General features: G+C 40.2%; 1 protein-coding gene across 2 annotated transcripts in view; it reads left to right on the forward strand.

The window, feature by feature from the left end:
* Nucleotides 1-4,538, forward strand: part of ARID1B (AT-rich interaction domain 1B) — a 341,543-nt gene extending 337,005 nt beyond the window's left edge. For both annotated transcript variants that reach the window (XM_068408105.1, XM_068408190.1), the window contains one exon: nt 1,834-4,538. In XM_068408105.1, coding sequence (XP_068264206.1) covers nt 1,834-3,543 — 1,710 coding nt within the window. In that variant the 3' untranslated portion in view covers nt 3,544-4,538. The remainder of the gene's footprint in view (nt 1-1,833) is intronic.
* Nucleotides 4,539-18,446: the final 13,908 nt, after the last annotated feature.

Below are 18,446 nucleotides of genomic sequence, written 5' to 3' on the forward strand. Positions count from 1 at the left end.
ATAATAAGCCTGAAAGAAGGGTATCTCTTTTAGAAATGAGAATGTAAGAATATGAGAATTTTAGCAGTGACAGAAGACTAATGTGCAAATTCACACTCGTGATAGAACAAGGACAATCCCAGAAAACAGCAATATGTTAACAATCTTGCTTAACTTGTGTTTCCAAAAAAGGCTTTGCAAAACTTACATTAAATTGATTTGAGGCTGTCTTCTGGTGGCTACTCGTCTTACTCAGTAGTTCCATACTAGGCTGTGGTAATTTTTAATTCCTTATTTTCTGTTTGGTTTCTTCCTCCAGAAAATTAAGTTTGCACAGAAATAATCAGATTGACAATTTAAAGGCTAAAATCCCATCTGTCCAGAGGATGCAAGTAACACAGGATTTAACAGTGTGTGCTTTTGCCTCACTGCCTCCCAGCGTTTTTCAGCCCTGCTCTAACCACTGGCCTGTTAGGTGGTAGTAATAGATGGCATGCTGATAATGCACATCATCTAAAATTTGTACAAATTAAATATTCAGTTTCTCTGCTCCATTCATTCCTTGGTTACTAATAGTGTAACTCATAATTTTTTAAATATAATGACCTTTTTTTTTAAATACAGACACAAATGGTACATTTCATCCCACCTAACTTTAGAACTAGGGGTATCTATAGCATGATTCATCTCATCCTGAAGTAGAGATCTAAAATAGGTCAGATGAATCATACCCTAGAAATGGCCTGTAAAGACCATTGATTATAAAGAGATTCTAGACAATTAGGTTAGGTGTGTAACTGTTGCAGGTGTTTGAAGTTAAGCGAGGTGAATCTCATCTGACTTCTATTAGAAATTGCATTAATGCACCCTGTGCAAGTTGCACAGAATATCAGGCATATTTGAAATAGATGCATTTTTTGTTACTTTTGCCTTGGACTCTTATTTCCAATGGCAGTCAGGACCTCGTATGATGACTGATAATTCTTGCAGTTCATAAGCATCAGTTTGTTCTTAATTCTTCGAGGGTTTGACAATTGTAAGAGAATACAGAGTGGACAAAAGGATACATTTTGCTGAAAACTTATTAGCCCACAACTAAAAAAACCCACTAAAATCCAGACAATCAGGCTGAATACATCATAACAGCAAAGAACGTTGCTGTTATGCAGCCACTGAGGGTAAATTAATACCAAGTCCAACTACTGCCTTTCCATAAGAAAGTGATTACAAGTTAATTAAGAGGATTAAACCTAAATGAAAACTATTTCTGAAGGGTGACTTAAAGCACCAGGCTCCAATAATAATTTTAAATATTGCCAGGCAAAATTAAACTATTCCAGTAGAGATGGGATATTAATCTAGGATATCTGTACCTAGACCCTAAACTGCAGATTCCTACAGGAATTGGTTTTAGAGACTGAGAGACAAAGGAGGAGAGGAAGAATTGTAAACTTTAGGCATCTAAAGAGAGGCCTATAAATCAGAAAAACTAAGAGTTAAAAACTTCAGTACTCTGTACAGAAAATGAAGAATACTAGACACTTCCAAGGGGACAGAACAGCTAGGCTAGATGTCTACTGTAACTTAAAGGAGACATACGAATAAATGTCTGTACTTCTCATAGCTGTTGTTACAGTTTAAGCAAATGGAGCCGTGATAGTTTGACATGATACACTGTTTGGACAGATGCTAGAAGAATTTCCTTTGATTAACTCCTGCCACAGAGGACCTAGCTACAAGTCCACAGCAGGAAGAGGGGGAAATATTCACAGATCTGTGCATCAGTGTTCCTAATGAAATTCCATGCAGACAAAAATATTTATCTGATTTTCATGTTCTTTCTTCTCCCCTCAGTTGTCTGGATTTCTTGAGCTTTTAGTAGAATATTTTAGAAAATGCCTGATTGACATTTTTGGAATCCTTATGGAATATGAAGTGGGAGATCCAAGTCACAAAGCACTTGATCACAAAGCAGCCAAGAAAGATGATAGCCAGTCCTTGGCAGAGGATACTGGAAAAGAGGAGGATGAATGTATTGACTATTTTGATGAAGATGAGGAGGAGGGGGAGGATGAAAAGGTAGAAGGAGCAGAAAAGAGTGTTGTTTTTTCCACTCCTGGTGCCATTGCTGATCCAAGTGAGAGGCCAAAACAAGCGAGTAAATTTGACAAGCTGCCAATAAAGATTGTAAGGAAAAATAATCTGTTTGTTGTTGACCGATCTGACAAACTTGGACGCGTTCAGGAATTTGATAGTGGACTTCTCCACTGGCAGCTTGGTGGTGGTGACACAACTGAGCATATTCAGACTCACTTTGAAAGCAAGATGGAGATTCCTCCACGCAGGAAAGCCCCTCCTCCCGTGAACTCTCCAAGCAAAAAGAAGGACCTCGAGGGGAAAGGTGAATCTGAGGAACAACAAGAAAAAAGTATAACAGCAACCATTGATGATGTCCTCTCAGCTCGGCCAGGAGCATTGCCTGAAGACTCAAACTCTGGTTCCCAAACAGAGAGCAGTAAATTTCCCTTTGGGATCCATCAAGCCAAAAGCCACCGAAATATTAAACTGCTAGAGGATGAGCCAAGGAGCCGGGATGAGACTCCTCTATGCACCATAACTCACTGGCAGGACTCCTTGGCCAAACGCTGCATATGTGTGTCAAATATCGTCCGTAGCTTGTCTTTTGTGCCTGGCAATGACACCGAAATGTCCAAACATCCAGGCTTGGTGCTGATCCTGGGAAAGTTGATCCTTCTTCACCATGAGCATCCAGAAAGAAAGCGAGCACCGCAGACTTACGAGAAAGAAGAAGAGGAGGACAAAGGGGTGGCCTGCAGCAAGGATGAGTGGTGGTGGGACTGCCTTGAGGTCTTGCGGGATAATACATTGGTCACATTAGCCAACATTTCTGGGCAGCTAGACTTGTCTGCTTACACAGAAAGCATCTGTTTGCCAATTTTGGATGGCTTGCTGCACTGGATGGTGTGCCCGTCTGCGGAGGCACAGGATCCTTTTCCAACCGTGGGGCCCAACTCAGTTCTTTCGCCTCAGAGACTTGTGCTGGAGACCCTGTGTAAGCTCAGTATCCAGGACAATAACGTGGACCTTATCTTGGCCACCCCCCCATTCAGTCGTCAGGAGAAACTCTACGCTACTTTAGTTAGGTACGTTGGGGACCGCAAAAACCCGGTCTGCCGAGAAATGTCCATGGCGCTCTTATCGAACCTTGCCCAGGGGGACACATTAGCAGCAAGGGCAATAGCTGTGCAGAAGGGAAGCATCGGAAACTTGATAAGCTTCCTGGAGGATGGGGTCACTATGGCCCAGTACCAGCAGAGCCAGCATAACCTCATGCACATGCAGCCTCCACCTCTGGAGCCACCTAGCGTAGACATGATGTGCAGGGCAGCCAAGGCCTTGCTGGCCATGGCTAGAGTGGACGAGAACCGCTCAGAGTTCCTTTTGCACGAGGGTCGTTTGCTGGATATCTCAATATCTGCTGTCCTGAACTCTCTGGTTGCATCTGTCATCTGTGATGTACTTTTTCAGATTGGGCAGTTATGACATAAGTGAGAAGCCAAGCATGTGTGAGTGGAGATTAGAGGGTCACATATAACTGGCTGTTTTCTGTTCTTGTTTATCCAACGTAGGAAGAAGGAAAAAAAAAAGAATCTTTGCTCCTCTGCCCCATTCACTATTTACCAATTGGGAATTAAAGAAATTCTTAATTTGAACAGTTATGAAATTAATATTTGCTGTCTATGTGTATAAGTACATCTTTTTATTTTATTTTTTTTAACCAAAGTTGCTGTCTAGTACATTCAAAGGTCACACTTTTTTTTTTCCATAGATTATCCTTTTCAATGTTCTTTTCCATGTTTGTATTGCATATTTTTTGGGAAGCGAACTAGTGACTTTTTAAAAAAAATGTTATGGCAAACCATTGTATGATGGAAAAAAACTCTCACCACTTTGAAACAAAAAGGTGAAAAATAACCAACATACCAAGTTCCTGTGTGTTTTATTTTTTCAAATAAGGAGAAAATAAAAAAAAAACTTGTATACCATCACCCAAAGCTCTGTGCAATAGAAGATTCTAGTGATGTAGGTGTAGGGGATCAAGGAGGGTGTCAGTCAGTAGTCAAAATACAAAAACGATACTGGTTTCTCCTCGGGAGAAATGGTTACATTAGGCTAGGAGCAAAACAACACAAAAAAGTCAAGTTAAAAGATTTTTAAACAAAACCTGATGATAAACATCAATTGCTTCCTCACCAGAACTGTCTTGTCCACATCTGGTTTTTTTTTGACCTTCCACAATGACAGTTCTTCACAATTCCTTTAATCATTTTTTAAAATATTTTTTTATTGCCTAAGGGCCGTGATGTATATAGAAGTTGTACATTAAACATACCCTCATTTTTTTTTTTTTAGTACAAAGTTTTTAGTTTCTTTTTCATGATGTGGTATCTACAAAGTGATAGTAGAATTATTTTTTCTTTCATTTGGGCCATATCTCCAAAAATAATTAAAAAAAAAAGAAAAAAGAAAAAACCCAACACAGAAAACCAACAACTGAGGGTAATGTACAAGTTTCTGTATGTATAAAGTCATGCTCTATTTCGGGAGAGCAGCTGATCACAATTTGCTTTATAAATCAAGGTGTGGAAATGGTTACGTATGGATTGATTTAAGAAAATGGTTACCAGTCTACAGACAAAAAAAAATATATACAGGAAGAAAAAAAAAGGAAGAAACACAACTTCAAAGATTTTTCAGTGACAAGAATCTGCATTTGTATTTCAAGATAATGTAGTTAAAAAAAAAAACTTGATGTAAATTCCTCCTTTTCCTCTGGCTTAATGAATTTCATTTATTCAGTATAAAATCTTTATATGTTCCACATGTTAAGAATAAATGTACATTAAATCTTGTTAAGCACTGTGATGGGTGTTCTTGAATAATGTTCTAGTTGCAGTGTGGGATATCGGAAAGCAAACTAATTATCAGAAAGAGCAATAATGATTATTCTCTTTCCCCTACTTTATTATTATGACCTTCAAAAATATTGCGCTATTGTATTGCAGCAACTTGCTCTCCTTTTAGAAAAGCCTTCTCGCATCAGAGAGAAGTGTTTTTAATTATTATTTATAAAACCACAGAGCCTCAAGGGGGAAGACATGGCTGGCAAATGATAGTTCTGACTATGCAGGTATCCAGTCTCCATGCTGTGTTTGGGGGACTGAAGATGGATATTAGAAATAAGTGACGAAAGATTTTGTTAAAGCAATAACCAACTTGAAGAAACTGATCTGTATTCACTACCTGTAATTCTCTCTGTTGGTTAAAGGTGCAAATACCCCAGTGATGTGGGTATTTAGAATAAACACCCACCCACTTCTCGATACTGTATGTGTCATTGCATACTTACATGGCCTCTCATCCTGGGAGTCCCCCATTAAAGCGGATCAGGCTTTAATAGAGCACATCCATTGTTGTAATTGGTGGGAGATGGCCATTTCGGTTTCAGGAATTACCTGGTTTCAGATACATCCACCTGGTGATATCTTGTTGCTGAATATTGTTCAAGCACTAATTTTTGCTATTTCAGCTTGGATCATTGACTTTGTTAGTGTGACCATAAAAAGCTAATAATAATCAATTTCCCTGGAATTGCCACATAATTACACTGTTAGTGGATATCCTCCTCCCCTCTCTGATAACAATACGGAGGTACTTGAAAATTACAACCCCCTTTGGCATACTGCCCATCTTGTGCATATAGATTGCTCTAACATTAATATACGTAAGAGAATTTCAGAGGCAGGTAAAGTATATACAATTATAAGCCAAGTTTGACTCCCTAGTGTCATGAAAAGTAATTTCTCCTTCACCTGCTGCAGTGGTCTTTCTTTCTCTTCCATATCACTGCATTCAGGAAGACGAGGTGAATTACAACCAACCGACTTGTAACTCCTCATCACTGGAGGCGTATTTCAGGGATGATTTTTTGCAGCTTAATACTGGGCAGTGTGGAAGTAGTATCCCCTACTAAACTTACTTGTTACTAATATTTTAGTGCTTGATATTACCCCATAGATACGAGCAAGCTGTTAAAGAAATCCTCTGCTGAGCGATACTCACCCCTTTCTTGTCAAGGACAAGAAAGGACATCTATTCTCTTTTTCTCTTCAGCCTTCAGACCCAGAGTCCTCTGGGGGAAGCTACACCTGTGGCAAAACACTCTGAGCTGTCAGAGGCAATACCTTAATGTTATTCAGGACTGCTCCGAGCCTGGTTAAACAACGTGGTGGGGAAAAAAAAAACCCAGCCAGCCAGCCACATGATGTCCATATGTATGTAACACTGCCACCACTTTTCCAGTTGGGCCAAGAACTAGCTGGGGAACCGAAAGAGTGGAAGGGAAAGGTTAATCATACAGCTTCTGCCTGAACATGATTTTATGCTGTTACAGTAGGAGTAAATGATCTAAATCCCTGGTTAGTATTACAGCACATTTATCAGAAGAAAGGCAAAATATAAGAACTCCACTTCCCTGTGTTGTCTACGTGTGGTGTCACTTCTTCCACAATGTTCTCTTAAGCCTTTGGAAAAGACCTGCTCATGAGAGTTGTGAACTTAGCATGTTCGGACTGAATCCTGAACAAGTTTGAGCTCCTGTTGGTATTGTTCCTACAAGAGGTATTTTGGTTTTCAGTTTTGAAAAAAAATGCTACATTTTTGTGCTGATGTGATCACAGATACTCTGAAGTGAAGCTCAGACTAGTACCAGCAAGAAGGCGCAATACTTGAAATTCCAAAACTGCAATGAGTTATTTAGGGCAAAGCAGCCACTTAGTGTTTTAGGCAATAATCAAACACAAATATTTTACTAGTACATATATCAATGAGCTACGTGTTTCTTTGGCAGGCTCAAGCAACTAATTGCTTATAGGTTGAATGAGCAGCAATGAGATACATGGAGTCCTTGAATCTTACCTTTAGAATCACTTCAGGAATTAAAAGGCGCCTATCCCCTTCGGCAGGAAAAAATAGTTTTGTTTCTTATTAGCATAATTTCCTACACTATCCTTTCAAAAAAAAAAAAAACCCACACATGAAAACATCCTACTCAGAAACGCCACATTTTCAACTACCCAAAAGGAAGGATGCAGAAGAAAAATTCATCCACATGCTTAAAAGCCTCTACACTTTCTCTTACATCTTCTTTTGCTGTTCTACACCACAATCAGTGAACTCTGTGCCATACATCACTACTGTGAGACTGTTATCTTTTTGGCCTGGATAAATCCAGAAGAAAGATTTACTTATTTACTTAGAGAAATATTGGAGCAAAAGCATGTGCATGTCTTCCACATTAATGATTCCTATACACCACTTTTACAGTGCCATGCAGGGCACACCTCTTATTTTACAAATAATATGAAAACACCTCTTAGTAATAAAGAATCAAGTGTAGTTGTCATTTATGACAAAAACACTTCAATCCAAAAAAGATCCAGCCATTACAGGGGTTAGGTTCATTTCAACCAGTGTTTTAACCCATGGCATCGTGCTTCACTCTCATTCTGAAGCTGCTGTTCAATGTTATTCAGTAGCAAAGAAAAAAAAAAAAAATCACTATCCTCTCCTCTGTTCCCCCCGTTACAAGAGGAAGAGTGTACAGGGGAGGGTACACTGTGCACGTGTAAATGGCCATAGTGCAGATGCCCAAGCTAACTTGAAACTGAACTGGAACATGGGAACTGAACTAAGGTGGCACACAGGTCCTTTCAAGAAGCTGTGTCTAGGTTCCTTACTCTGCAAGTAGTAGTACTGGTGTACCTAAGAAATAATGCACACCTATTGCCCAAACACGGTAATAACACTACCACAGAATTCAGTCTTTCCTGTGTTGTTTTAAATAGGAGCACAGTCTCAAATTTTGGGACGAGCTCTCTAGAGAGGGATGATGACTTCTATTTTTATCACAATCAACCTGGTAATATCAAATATGTGGAAACCACACTCACATACAAAACCGCAAAGCAGTCCCTGCTGCATAAAAGCTTATTTTCAAAGTCATGAACAAGTAAGTGCAGGTGGAGACAGAAGAAAAGGGAAACAAGAGCAACAGTAAACTGAAAAGGCAGGTACCATTCTTGTAGCAGAGTGGAATTCTGCAGATCTACAATACGGCCCCTATCACCTGCAAATTTAATTTTCCTCAGGATAATTTGTGAAATTTCTGGGGGCTCCCCCCTTCTGTTTTCTCATTATGAAATCTTACGCTTCCCATGCCCAACTCCTTTCCCTCCACCCCTCACAAAGTTTTTTTTTTTAAGGATTATTGAGTCTGAAGAAAGAAAAGTACTGAGAGATGAAGGGGAGAAAAGACACAGCTATTTGGAAGAGGGGAGAGAGAATGCAGCTGAAAGAAAAGCATCCTGTGTCCCTGCTGCATTGCTTTATGTTTACATTTGGGTCATTCCAAAGAAATTAAAAATTAAACCAAGCTAGGGGAATTTATCTTTTCATTGGTGGCTGGTATAAAGAAAAAGGAAGTAAGAAGAGATTTAAAGAGGTAGGGGGAGCAAGGGAAGGGAAGGCGAAGGAAAAGATGAGCCTCCGCACGCAGACTGGGAAATTCAATTTTTACTTAATTACATTTACCTTTCAAATCCCCAAAACAGCAGGAATGGGGAAGGATTAATATTGTCTTCATTGTTAATTTCACCCCCAGTTGTTTATTTGCGCACTGTCAGAAATGGGTTTTCAAATTTCTGGCCTGCCTTCCTGTGATTGTCAGTAGCTGTGGGTACAGGACACAGCTGTTCTGGACTGCATACCAAATCCAGCTATTCACATGCCTAAATGACTTGATTTGTGCTTCCAATTACTTATTCTAACAAAAGTCTAAAATGTTCTTAATTTCAATGCTGTTGTGCAGTATAAAAAACTGTAGGTGTATACTTCACATTGTTTTTAACTGGCCTAAACTAATGAGATAAAGGAGCAAGATCCTCATCCAGTGCCTTCAACAGAGCTACAACATCTTACCCTGCATTTCTTAATTTACTTGGTCTGTCATTACTTAGTATATATTGCATTTCCATTAATTAAGGCTAGTTATTTACATTGAAAGGGTGATGGGGTGGAATTGCCTAGCTAGCAGAGCAAATCCCTAATGTCTCAGGCATCTCTGCAATGTTTATCCAGGTCTGCAAAGAGACTCCTGAAGGACAAACATTCTGACTTTTGCTCCACTGTGGAGTATTTTAAAAAGGCAAGTTTATATATTATCAGTCATGCCAGGAGAAAGATACATGATTATCTAACATGAAAACCTGTTAGACACATGCTAGAAAAAGCGTACAGTACTCCATGATGCAATTCTACTTTACATGTAGCAATATGCTTATCAGTTCTATGTCTACATCTGCAACTGAGAAGAATAAAGAAAAATAACTAAATCTAGTACCTATTTTACTGTCAAATTATAACAAAAACCTGCAAAGTCAACTATTAAATCTCTTTTAAGAGAATTTGAAAAAAAACAATGTTCCACTGGTTGTATCACCACCACTACAGCCTACAATGGACTACTTATAGAAGATTTTTTTTTTTTAATATAAAAGATGAAGCTCTGTATAGAATGGAACACAGTGACTGAGAAATATTGAGATTTAGGCACAAGGCTTCATCAGCAGAACTAGCACTATGCATTTTTATGCACTTAGGGGAGACAGACTTGCAACAACAAGTTATTTGTTATCAATAGCCTGTACCCACCTAAAAAAGTGTATTTCCATCCATTTTATATAGTCATGCATGTTTCACTGGCATATCTCATAACAGACTAATGCAAAAGTTGTTGTTGTTCTCGTTTGTTCTTTTTTTCTTTCCTAATATTTAGTCCCTAAGCCTCTCATGTTGCTTCCTTCCTTTCCCCTGTGCATTAGTATCGAATACAGAGTCCTGATTTTTTTTAAATAACTGAGTAGCCTGGGTTTTGTCTATTACTGATACCTTTTAGTATGCAGAGGGATTTGTTCATTGTGCTGGCTGTATCACCAAGTCTTGAGACAGCAGCATCTCCTGAAGGTTCTTATCCTGCAGGGAAAAGTGACTACAATGGGCTCCTGGCCTTAACGGTGTGGAGGTGGTTGAGATGTGTCAAGGAGAGGTAAAGAAGAGAAAAAGGCTTTGAGTTACGCATTTGACATTTCTACACCTCTTCAAAAGATGAGCATGTTACTTATGGTAAGCATAAATAACCAACCTTTCCAGTCAGCAGCTATAACCTCCTCTGCTTTTCTATTATATAGGGTCTTTTGAGTAAAGAGAGTTTTCTTTAAATATCAATAGAATTGCCCGTTTAAAAGTGCTTAGATGCATGACCAGTGTACCCTGTGAAAATAACATTATGGCCTCCATAACATCAGCTCAGCCACAGCTCATTCTGTATCTCAAGCAGCTCATGCCTATTTATCAGCCTAGCATATGCCACCCTTCCACAACATGCATATCTTGTCTAGGAAAGGTAACTCACAGAACCAAAACATTGCTGAGGTGTATTTTGTTCCTTACGTATGGCATAAGGAATAAAATATACCAATATATAAAGTGTATGTACAGATCACATCTATTAAGCACCTTCTTTTAAACAGGAGACTTTTAAGCTAATTTCATTAGCTTATTTTATCTTCAGCTGCAGCTAGGTATGTTCTTCTGGCAGTGGCCTTACCTGAGGAGGTTGCTGTTCCTGACCTGTTCCTCCTAGGAGTTATTACCTCCCTGCAAAGATGGCAGCACTACTGCTAGTGGTACTGTTTCTAAGTACCCGGCAAAGCAGGTTAAACACTTGATGCACATTCAGGTGTTTGTTTGGTTTGCTTGTTTTTCCACCCAGAATATTTTGACAGCTGCTCTGACACTACATTCACAGAGTTATTCACCCATTACACTACGAACAATGATTTCTTGCTGCCTACAAACTCTCCAGGAGACGAATGAATTGATTTACCTCCCAGAGCATCACAAAACCTAGTATAAGAGAGAGCTGACATGCATTGGACCTTCAGCCTGACTGCACAAAGTGCAGCACAGCTTCTTGCCCCAGGTACAGGCAGAGGATGTGGTGCTAGAGTGATAAACTCACACTGAAAGGGCACTACAAAATATACTGATAAATCATCTAAGGACATTGCACAACTCCTGTTAAATTCCTCTAACATGCAGTCTAATCTGCACTCTGTTTGCTTGGTTTTTCATGTCTGGACCTGCTATTTGTGAAACTGTACCTTCTACTACAAGAACAGAAGAAAGGCTTCTCATGTCCCTTCCATCTTGAGCAAGGGGGCAGCCAGACGGCGATGGATCTGTCACAAAGGTGTTCCAACACCCGAAGCCCACACATGTGGTTTTGAGCAGCGGTGCCATCACTGGGCAGGCACAGAAAGAAGCCGATAATCCCCCAATTTGTATGAATTTGACATTTCCTCTCCATCAGCAGCACTCTTCTGCCTTAGGACTGAAAGTGGCGGTGGGGTTTGGAGGGAGGGTTGTTCCCAGCTTTCAATTTTTAGTTATTTAGTAGTCAATGCAGTGTGAGATGACAGGGATACATGGAAAGACCCACATCTCCTGGTCCAACCTGCAGGGCGCCAGTCTCTACAGAACTGTCCCAAGAGCCCCTTTTGGCCCAGCTCTCCACTCCTCCTCCCGCGCCATGCCTGCCCCCTCACGCCCGGCGAGTTTAACCTCCCTCCACACGCAACCCGGCCCGCTGCGAGGGCGGCAGCCTGGCACGGAGGGGCCCGCTCGGAAAAGAGGCCGCCCCTGCGGCCTGCCCGCCCCCGCCCCGCCGCTCTGACTGACCAGCCCCTTCCCGTCCCTCCCGCAGGGCTGCCCTGCTACCGCCCAGCGGCAAGCGCCCGCCTTCGAGAATGTTCTCGGCCTGTTCTCGGCCCGTTCTCAGCCCGTGGGCAGCGGCCCCGAGGCCATTGGCGTGGGGCAGCCGGGGCGGCCGAGCTGTCAGCCCGCCCACAGCCCCTCCACAGGCAGGGCGGCGGTTTACTGTAAGGACGCTGTTGAGGGAGACCCTGTTTCTCACAGCACAGGATGCCTTTCCCCCCAGCCTACACTTCAGCTGCACTCAAACACATAATTCAATTATCGTAAGCTTAAATTTATTGTTTAAAATGGTACTTAGGTTTAATGCTTTTTCAATATTTCTTTGCCATTTGAAATCAATTCATAAAACTCTTCACACGTACTATTTAAATTAACTTCAATTCAAAGCCTCAGCAGAATCAATATTTAGCAGGTTTATGCAATCCGTCTGAGTCTATTTACACAGAGAAAGCGCTGCCTGTGCCGCCGCGGGTGGGGCGGGAGCGGCCATCGCCAGCTGCAGGCATCCTCGGTGCCGCCTGGGGAGGGTCGGGCTACCACGGGGGGCAGCGTGCTGCCGCGGGGCTCTGCCACCCGCCTTCATAGAATCATAGAACGGTTTCGGTTGGAAGAGACCTTAAAGATCATCTAGTTCCAACCGCTCTGCCATGGGCAGGGACACCTTTCCTCTAGACCAGGTTGCTCAAAGCCCCGTCCAACCTGGCCTTGAACACTGCCAGGGAGGGGGCAGCCACAACTTCTCTGGGCAACCTGTTCCAGTGTCTCACCACCCTCACAGTAAAGAATTTCTTCCTAATATCCAATCTAAATCTACCCTCTTTCAGTTTAAAACCATTCCCCCTCATCCTGTCACTACTTGCCCTTGTAAAAAGCCCCTCTCCCACTTTCCTGTAGGCCCCCTTCAGGTACTGGAAGGCTGCTATAAGGTCTCCCTGGAGCCTTCTCTTCTCTAGGCTGAAGAGCCCAACTCTCTCAGCCTATCTGCCAGTACTGTGCAACCCTTACCCACCTTTTTAATCAAATGTCATCAGCTGATTTAATATCGCCGGTTTCCTGAAAAGTCAGAATCTTATTTTTTTTCCCCACCGAGAACAGAATCAAGGTAATTTTTGTTTGGCGCACTCAAAATGGAGAGGCGGGTGTAAAAGCCTATGTGTATCTTTGAATTATTTTCCCCTTTCCCTAGTATGTGTTTATATGAGAGCTCTATTTATGACCAAAGCTTTTGTCATCAGTCGTCAATAACCCAGCAATTAACGCACTATATCAAACTTAAGCACATACAAGAGCAGCTTGTTCTAATTTAAAAAAAAATTCTTTTAGCTCATAATGAAAGAAATATGAGTAGTAGTCATTCACTGGAAGAACCACTTTATCATCCTAAACTATTAAAAATTGCAGTCCTCACCTCATGTTCATAAGTATCTGGTAATATGTAATACTTTAAGACCCTTTCAGTGGCATGGTGATATATTACAGACACACCCCTTCATTTTCATGGAATTAAAAATTGAAAAAATATCTTCTGTTCCAAAATTCTTTGGCTGATAAAGAAAAAGTATCAACGATTTTGCTGTAGTAAATTATGAAGAATGCAAGCAGAACCATCACCTAAGCATAAATTTTCATTTTCTAATTAGTTTGTAGGCAGTGGTATTTACTAAAGTTAGTATCAGCATTATCAGCTGTAGATAAGTCAAAGTTAAAAATGCACGATATTACTGTATCCACATTTTTTTAAGAATCTTTTTTGCAATTTCAGTGCTGTTTTGAAAATAATCAAATAAATAATAACCCGTTCCCCCTTTAACTGTATAGTAACAAAATGTAGCAGTATTGATATTTCTATGGTTCAAGGCATCTGGTGGCCACAGACCAAGAGATCAAGCACTTTTTTTTTTTTTTGAAAGAAAACAACATATTCATGGCAACATATAACAGCTAAAATGATAGAAATTTTCTAAGTAAACACATAGATAAAAACTGGCTAAAATAACAAAGGTCTCTGTAAGACTCTTAGATCTAACACTAGATGAAAAAGCAGACTGACTGCTTTCTATCTTAACTTCCGCAATAACTTAATTTGAGAGTTCACAAACTTGTATGTATCAGCCTTCACACCTCACACTGAAGTTCTGCTTAGATGTTCCCTTCCAGCCACGAGGCTCTGTATGGATGGGCCTGCATTATAGTGCTCTTTGCAAGGCTTTAAAAGGCTTGCGGCACTTTGAGTCTCTCCATCACTCTTCCTTTCTCTAACCTGGAGGAGGGTTGATAAGAGTTTAAAGGACTACAGGGCACAAGCTGGTCTGTGGCTTGGCAGCTGCTAATAACTATGGCTGTGTTTGCTCTTACAATGCTACTTCCCTTGTTAAATTGAATGTGTTAACTCAAGCCGTCCTTGCAAGTGGCATTGCCATTGAAGTTGTCGGTTCTTTGTACTTTGAATCAGATAACGCATCCTTCACATTAAGAGAACTTCTGTATTTCACTAATTCATCATGAAGTAAGAGAAGGCTGAATCAGTCAAACTAATGCAGAGCAACAGTAAGCAGAAATAACTACACTGAGTTTTCAGTACAGAAATTTTGGTAACTGAGATTTTCATAACTTGAAGTGAGATTTCTATGATTCTAACTTTATTTTCCATATTCCAGAGAGTGTTTTCAAATTTTGAAGAAAGCCTTGTATAAAGGTAGGAGGTTGTTTTGTTAAGACACGGGTTGGAAGGTAATTTGTAATTTTGAAAAACTGATAAGTAGTACATTGCTTCAGTGCTGAACAGTAATAGGTAACTTGTCTATAGCACAATACTAACTGATATTTAATATAATACAAAAAGATGGGAAATGAATCAAAATAATAACCTACGTCATTTTATCAAAACTAAAGATTTCAAAGGTATTAAACATGATCAAAACAAAGCAGTAAATTCGACTGGTTTGTTCTGAATTTTTCACCTAATAAAGATATATTTGAAAGCAGTAACTTTTTGCAAAACTTCTCAGTTGCAGTAAAAGTTCAGTCCCCGATTGAGAAAACACAAACTTCCATCCATAGAAAAGCGTGTTGACTAGCTTTCAGCAGGCACAGGAATAACAGAAGGAGATAAAGGTCAGCGTGCGAGAGAAGCTTACTAAAACCCCTGCCATTGGTACTCCCTAAGCAATGATAAACGCTACTTCAAGCAAAGAAAAGGCAAATGAACATTACAATACTCTCAGTAGAACTAAGCACGCTATGGCCAAGGCATCTCCATTTTTCCTAGGAGTTTCTGATCAGCCGTATGAATTGTACAAGTAATGTTAGCACAGCAACAGGTAACCAGCCATACCTTTGCTTCACCTAGTCACAGCCTTAGGGAATTTAGAACTTTCCCGTTCCCTGCTAGCAAAGGCTCTTTGTCTTAGTGGCACATTAACTCAGTTCTGGCCTGCCATATCTTTTAGTCTAGCTGACAACATTCATATGGCCATAAAATCAATCAATAGCCTCTGATTTTACTGAAGTTATGCTAAAATATGCAACATGCCATTACAAAGCTTCTAATTTGCCACTGCCTTTTGGGTAGGCTGTAGGAACTCACCTTCACAGTCAAAAGTGGCATAGAAACTTCTGTACACCCATCTCCCACGCTGACCTGGAAGCTGCTGGAAGCCAGCTGCCTGCTGGTTTGCTCAGGTGCTGCTCTGAGGCTGTAACACGGGGCAGGTGGGTGGCTGCTCACCATGGGCACCCACAGCAGGTGAAGCACATTGGGGCAAACCAACACGGTCCCTCGGTGGCAGAGGATGAGGTGGGGGAACACTCTCATGGCCAGCAGGGAGGGCTCAGTGCAGCAACGAGACTGGGTGCAGCCAGGCGTCCCTTAACAGAAAGAAATGCTCCCAAAGGACCGGGGGGCATCGGGCAGAACCTCTGGCTGTGCAGGAGATGTTGGAAAACTGGTGGACTGAGAGTAAAGGTGTACATGCCTTTTTTTTTGCACTGCTCCTCTCCTGAAAGGATCTGCTCCACAAAGGCCCAGGGGACAGAGGAGAGATACTTACTGACACTTTTTATTAAATGTCTCACCTGGCAGATCAGCTTTTTTCAAAGATTTGCCTGTTTAATTTGAATGAAACTTCTCCCTTAGTAAAGCTATGTTTTCAAAGAAACAGAAATGATTTGGAGGTACAGAATGGGGCCTGGAAATGATGAAGATCAAAAAAGTAACATTGTGATAGGTTGTTGCAGACTTAAGAGCTAGCTCAGGACAGCGTCAACCACATACTGAAGTCGTGTAAGTGTAAGCGGAATTTAAGCATATTTTTAAAGTTCATCATATACTTAAAGTACTTCCTGAATTTTTGTATCACACAGAAACTTAACAAAAAAAAATTTCCTATCATTTTTTGTGCCATCCTTCTGCCCACAGGTAACAGCCATGGCCACTGGACACCTCTAGATACCCTGGCTTTAGAAAGTATTTTCCTATTTTCTGAAGCTAGTTTTAAATATGATATGGCATAATGAAACAGCAAAGTTATGCCAATATGGATTTTTTGAATTTTTTCAATTGCTGTTTCTGTTCTTTTTGCAGATTTTTTAGAGTAGCTATATCAAAAGTGTAGAAAGTAGCACTCTCAGTGTGGATTGCTTGCTTCTGGCTTCTTTCTTCTATCTTATTTTTCATTGAAATTCAGACAGACACAGCCTTCATTTGATAAAATACTTACCATAAAAAATAATACTAAAATGGAGGGGGGGAAAAATCCTTTGAACCTCAACGGAGAGGTGGGAACTTGACGTTATTTTTGTCTTTGGTTTGAAAAAAATCTCTTTAGAAAGAGAAAGGAATGTCAAAGGAAACTTCAGTCCAACAGGCTTCATTTTTTTTACGGCATAAAAATTAAGTTTTCAAATTCTTTTTGTTCTCATCCAAGCAATACAGTACACTTGTTTAAATAACTAAATGTATAAATAATAAACATTTTGTAAATCTTCTTCTGAAATAGTGATATTGAAGGAAACTCTTTGAATTGTGGGTAGTTCCCCCCCATGGCCTCCTCCCCCCAAATCTTCAGATCTTGCAGAACACTTTGTTGATTCCCCAGAGGCACTTTCAGTCCATTGAAGATTCTAGTTAAAGTAAAGAAAGATGTTTAAATGTTTTAACTGAGTTTTTGGGGTAGCACTAAATTAAAACTGTACATCTTTCAGTTTCCTAGACTTTCACTGCTCTGTTATTTAAGCTTCAAAGTTCAATTCACTGAAGAACTATTCATAATTTATAGCTCAACTGAGGATCTCTTTCCCTTATTTGGGTTTTAGTTCTCAGGCAAGTGGAAGAGACAGATGTTATGAGCAGAGTGTATGTGTATGTATTGTTTGTGAAAAGCACCCTGAGGCAAGGTATTCAAGCCTGACTGTTAGGTTAGTGGGCTTCTGTTTTGGAAAGCTCGCCTGGAGACATCTGAAAGGTGCTCGACCCTTTTGGAAGCTCAACTGCTCTAAAACATTACATGTTCAGTATCCAAAAAGCTTTATGAAAATCTTGCCTTCCTGGGAATCTAGTCCCAGCATTTATCCACAAAAGAGAGTCTCATCATAAACGTTTCTGTGTTTGCTAATAAGCACACTTCACTCACAATAGTGAAAAGTCAGTCTATGGATTAAAAGTGAATTCTTGCATCTTTATTTTTCCTAAATTTCCTGAAAATGTTGGCAGTGTGACAACATGGGAATGGGGCATGGAGGAGGAAGGACGTTATGAGATGCGAACTCCCGTTGTTCAGGAACTAGATTCCAATCATAAAGTTCTTGATTCTTGCAAGTAGGGCAGATGCCTGTGTAAAGCCCCATTTAAGTTAATGGGATTCTGTATCAGTCGATGAAGCTGCATTTGTACATCAATATCATAGGATCAGAGTCTGACATTTCTCCTGGAAAAAAGGAGTCGAGCCACTCTGTAATGCTAATGCTTTCTAGTCACTGCTATCCAAGTCTAATTTGATCAAACTAGTGGAAAAAGATACTCAGGTCTATTAAACCTCCTCAGCTTCCCAGGCCCAATGACCTGTGCTTTCTTAAATTCAAGCAAATATCAGCAAGCAGAGCTTTATTATTTATTGGATTAGAAATAATTAAAAAGAGTAAGAAAATTATTTTTATTTAAAAGTGTCAATTTAGGAAGGCTTTTAAAAATAGTGTTTATAAGAAAGAGCAAATGCATAGCATGTTAGCATTACTGATTAGTTTAAAACATTGAGTACAATAATCCATTATTTTAATTAGTTTTCCAAATTGCTGGCAAAAATAACAGAGAGATGCTGTCGGTGGAGAGGTAAATGCTTCCTTGTAATTGTTTTGGATTTTGCTCTAACCTTTAGTGAATTTAATCTTGTAATGACAAGAACATTATTTTTATTCCCACACTTAAGTTAGGGAAGTTCACATGAAAGAACGAGGCATCTGGGAACTTAGCAGAATTTTGCTTTGATAAATGACCTCATTGACCACGTTGACAAACACCAACTGTACTGACAAATGACCAAACCACAGATGTTCGT

Source organism: Nyctibius grandis, chromosome 1, assembly GCF_013368605.1.
Source record: "Nyctibius grandis isolate bNycGra1 chromosome 1, bNycGra1.pri, whole genome shotgun sequence".
In the NCBI taxonomy this organism is placed as follows: domain Eukaryota; kingdom Metazoa; phylum Chordata; class Aves; order Nyctibiiformes; family Nyctibiidae; genus Nyctibius; species Nyctibius grandis.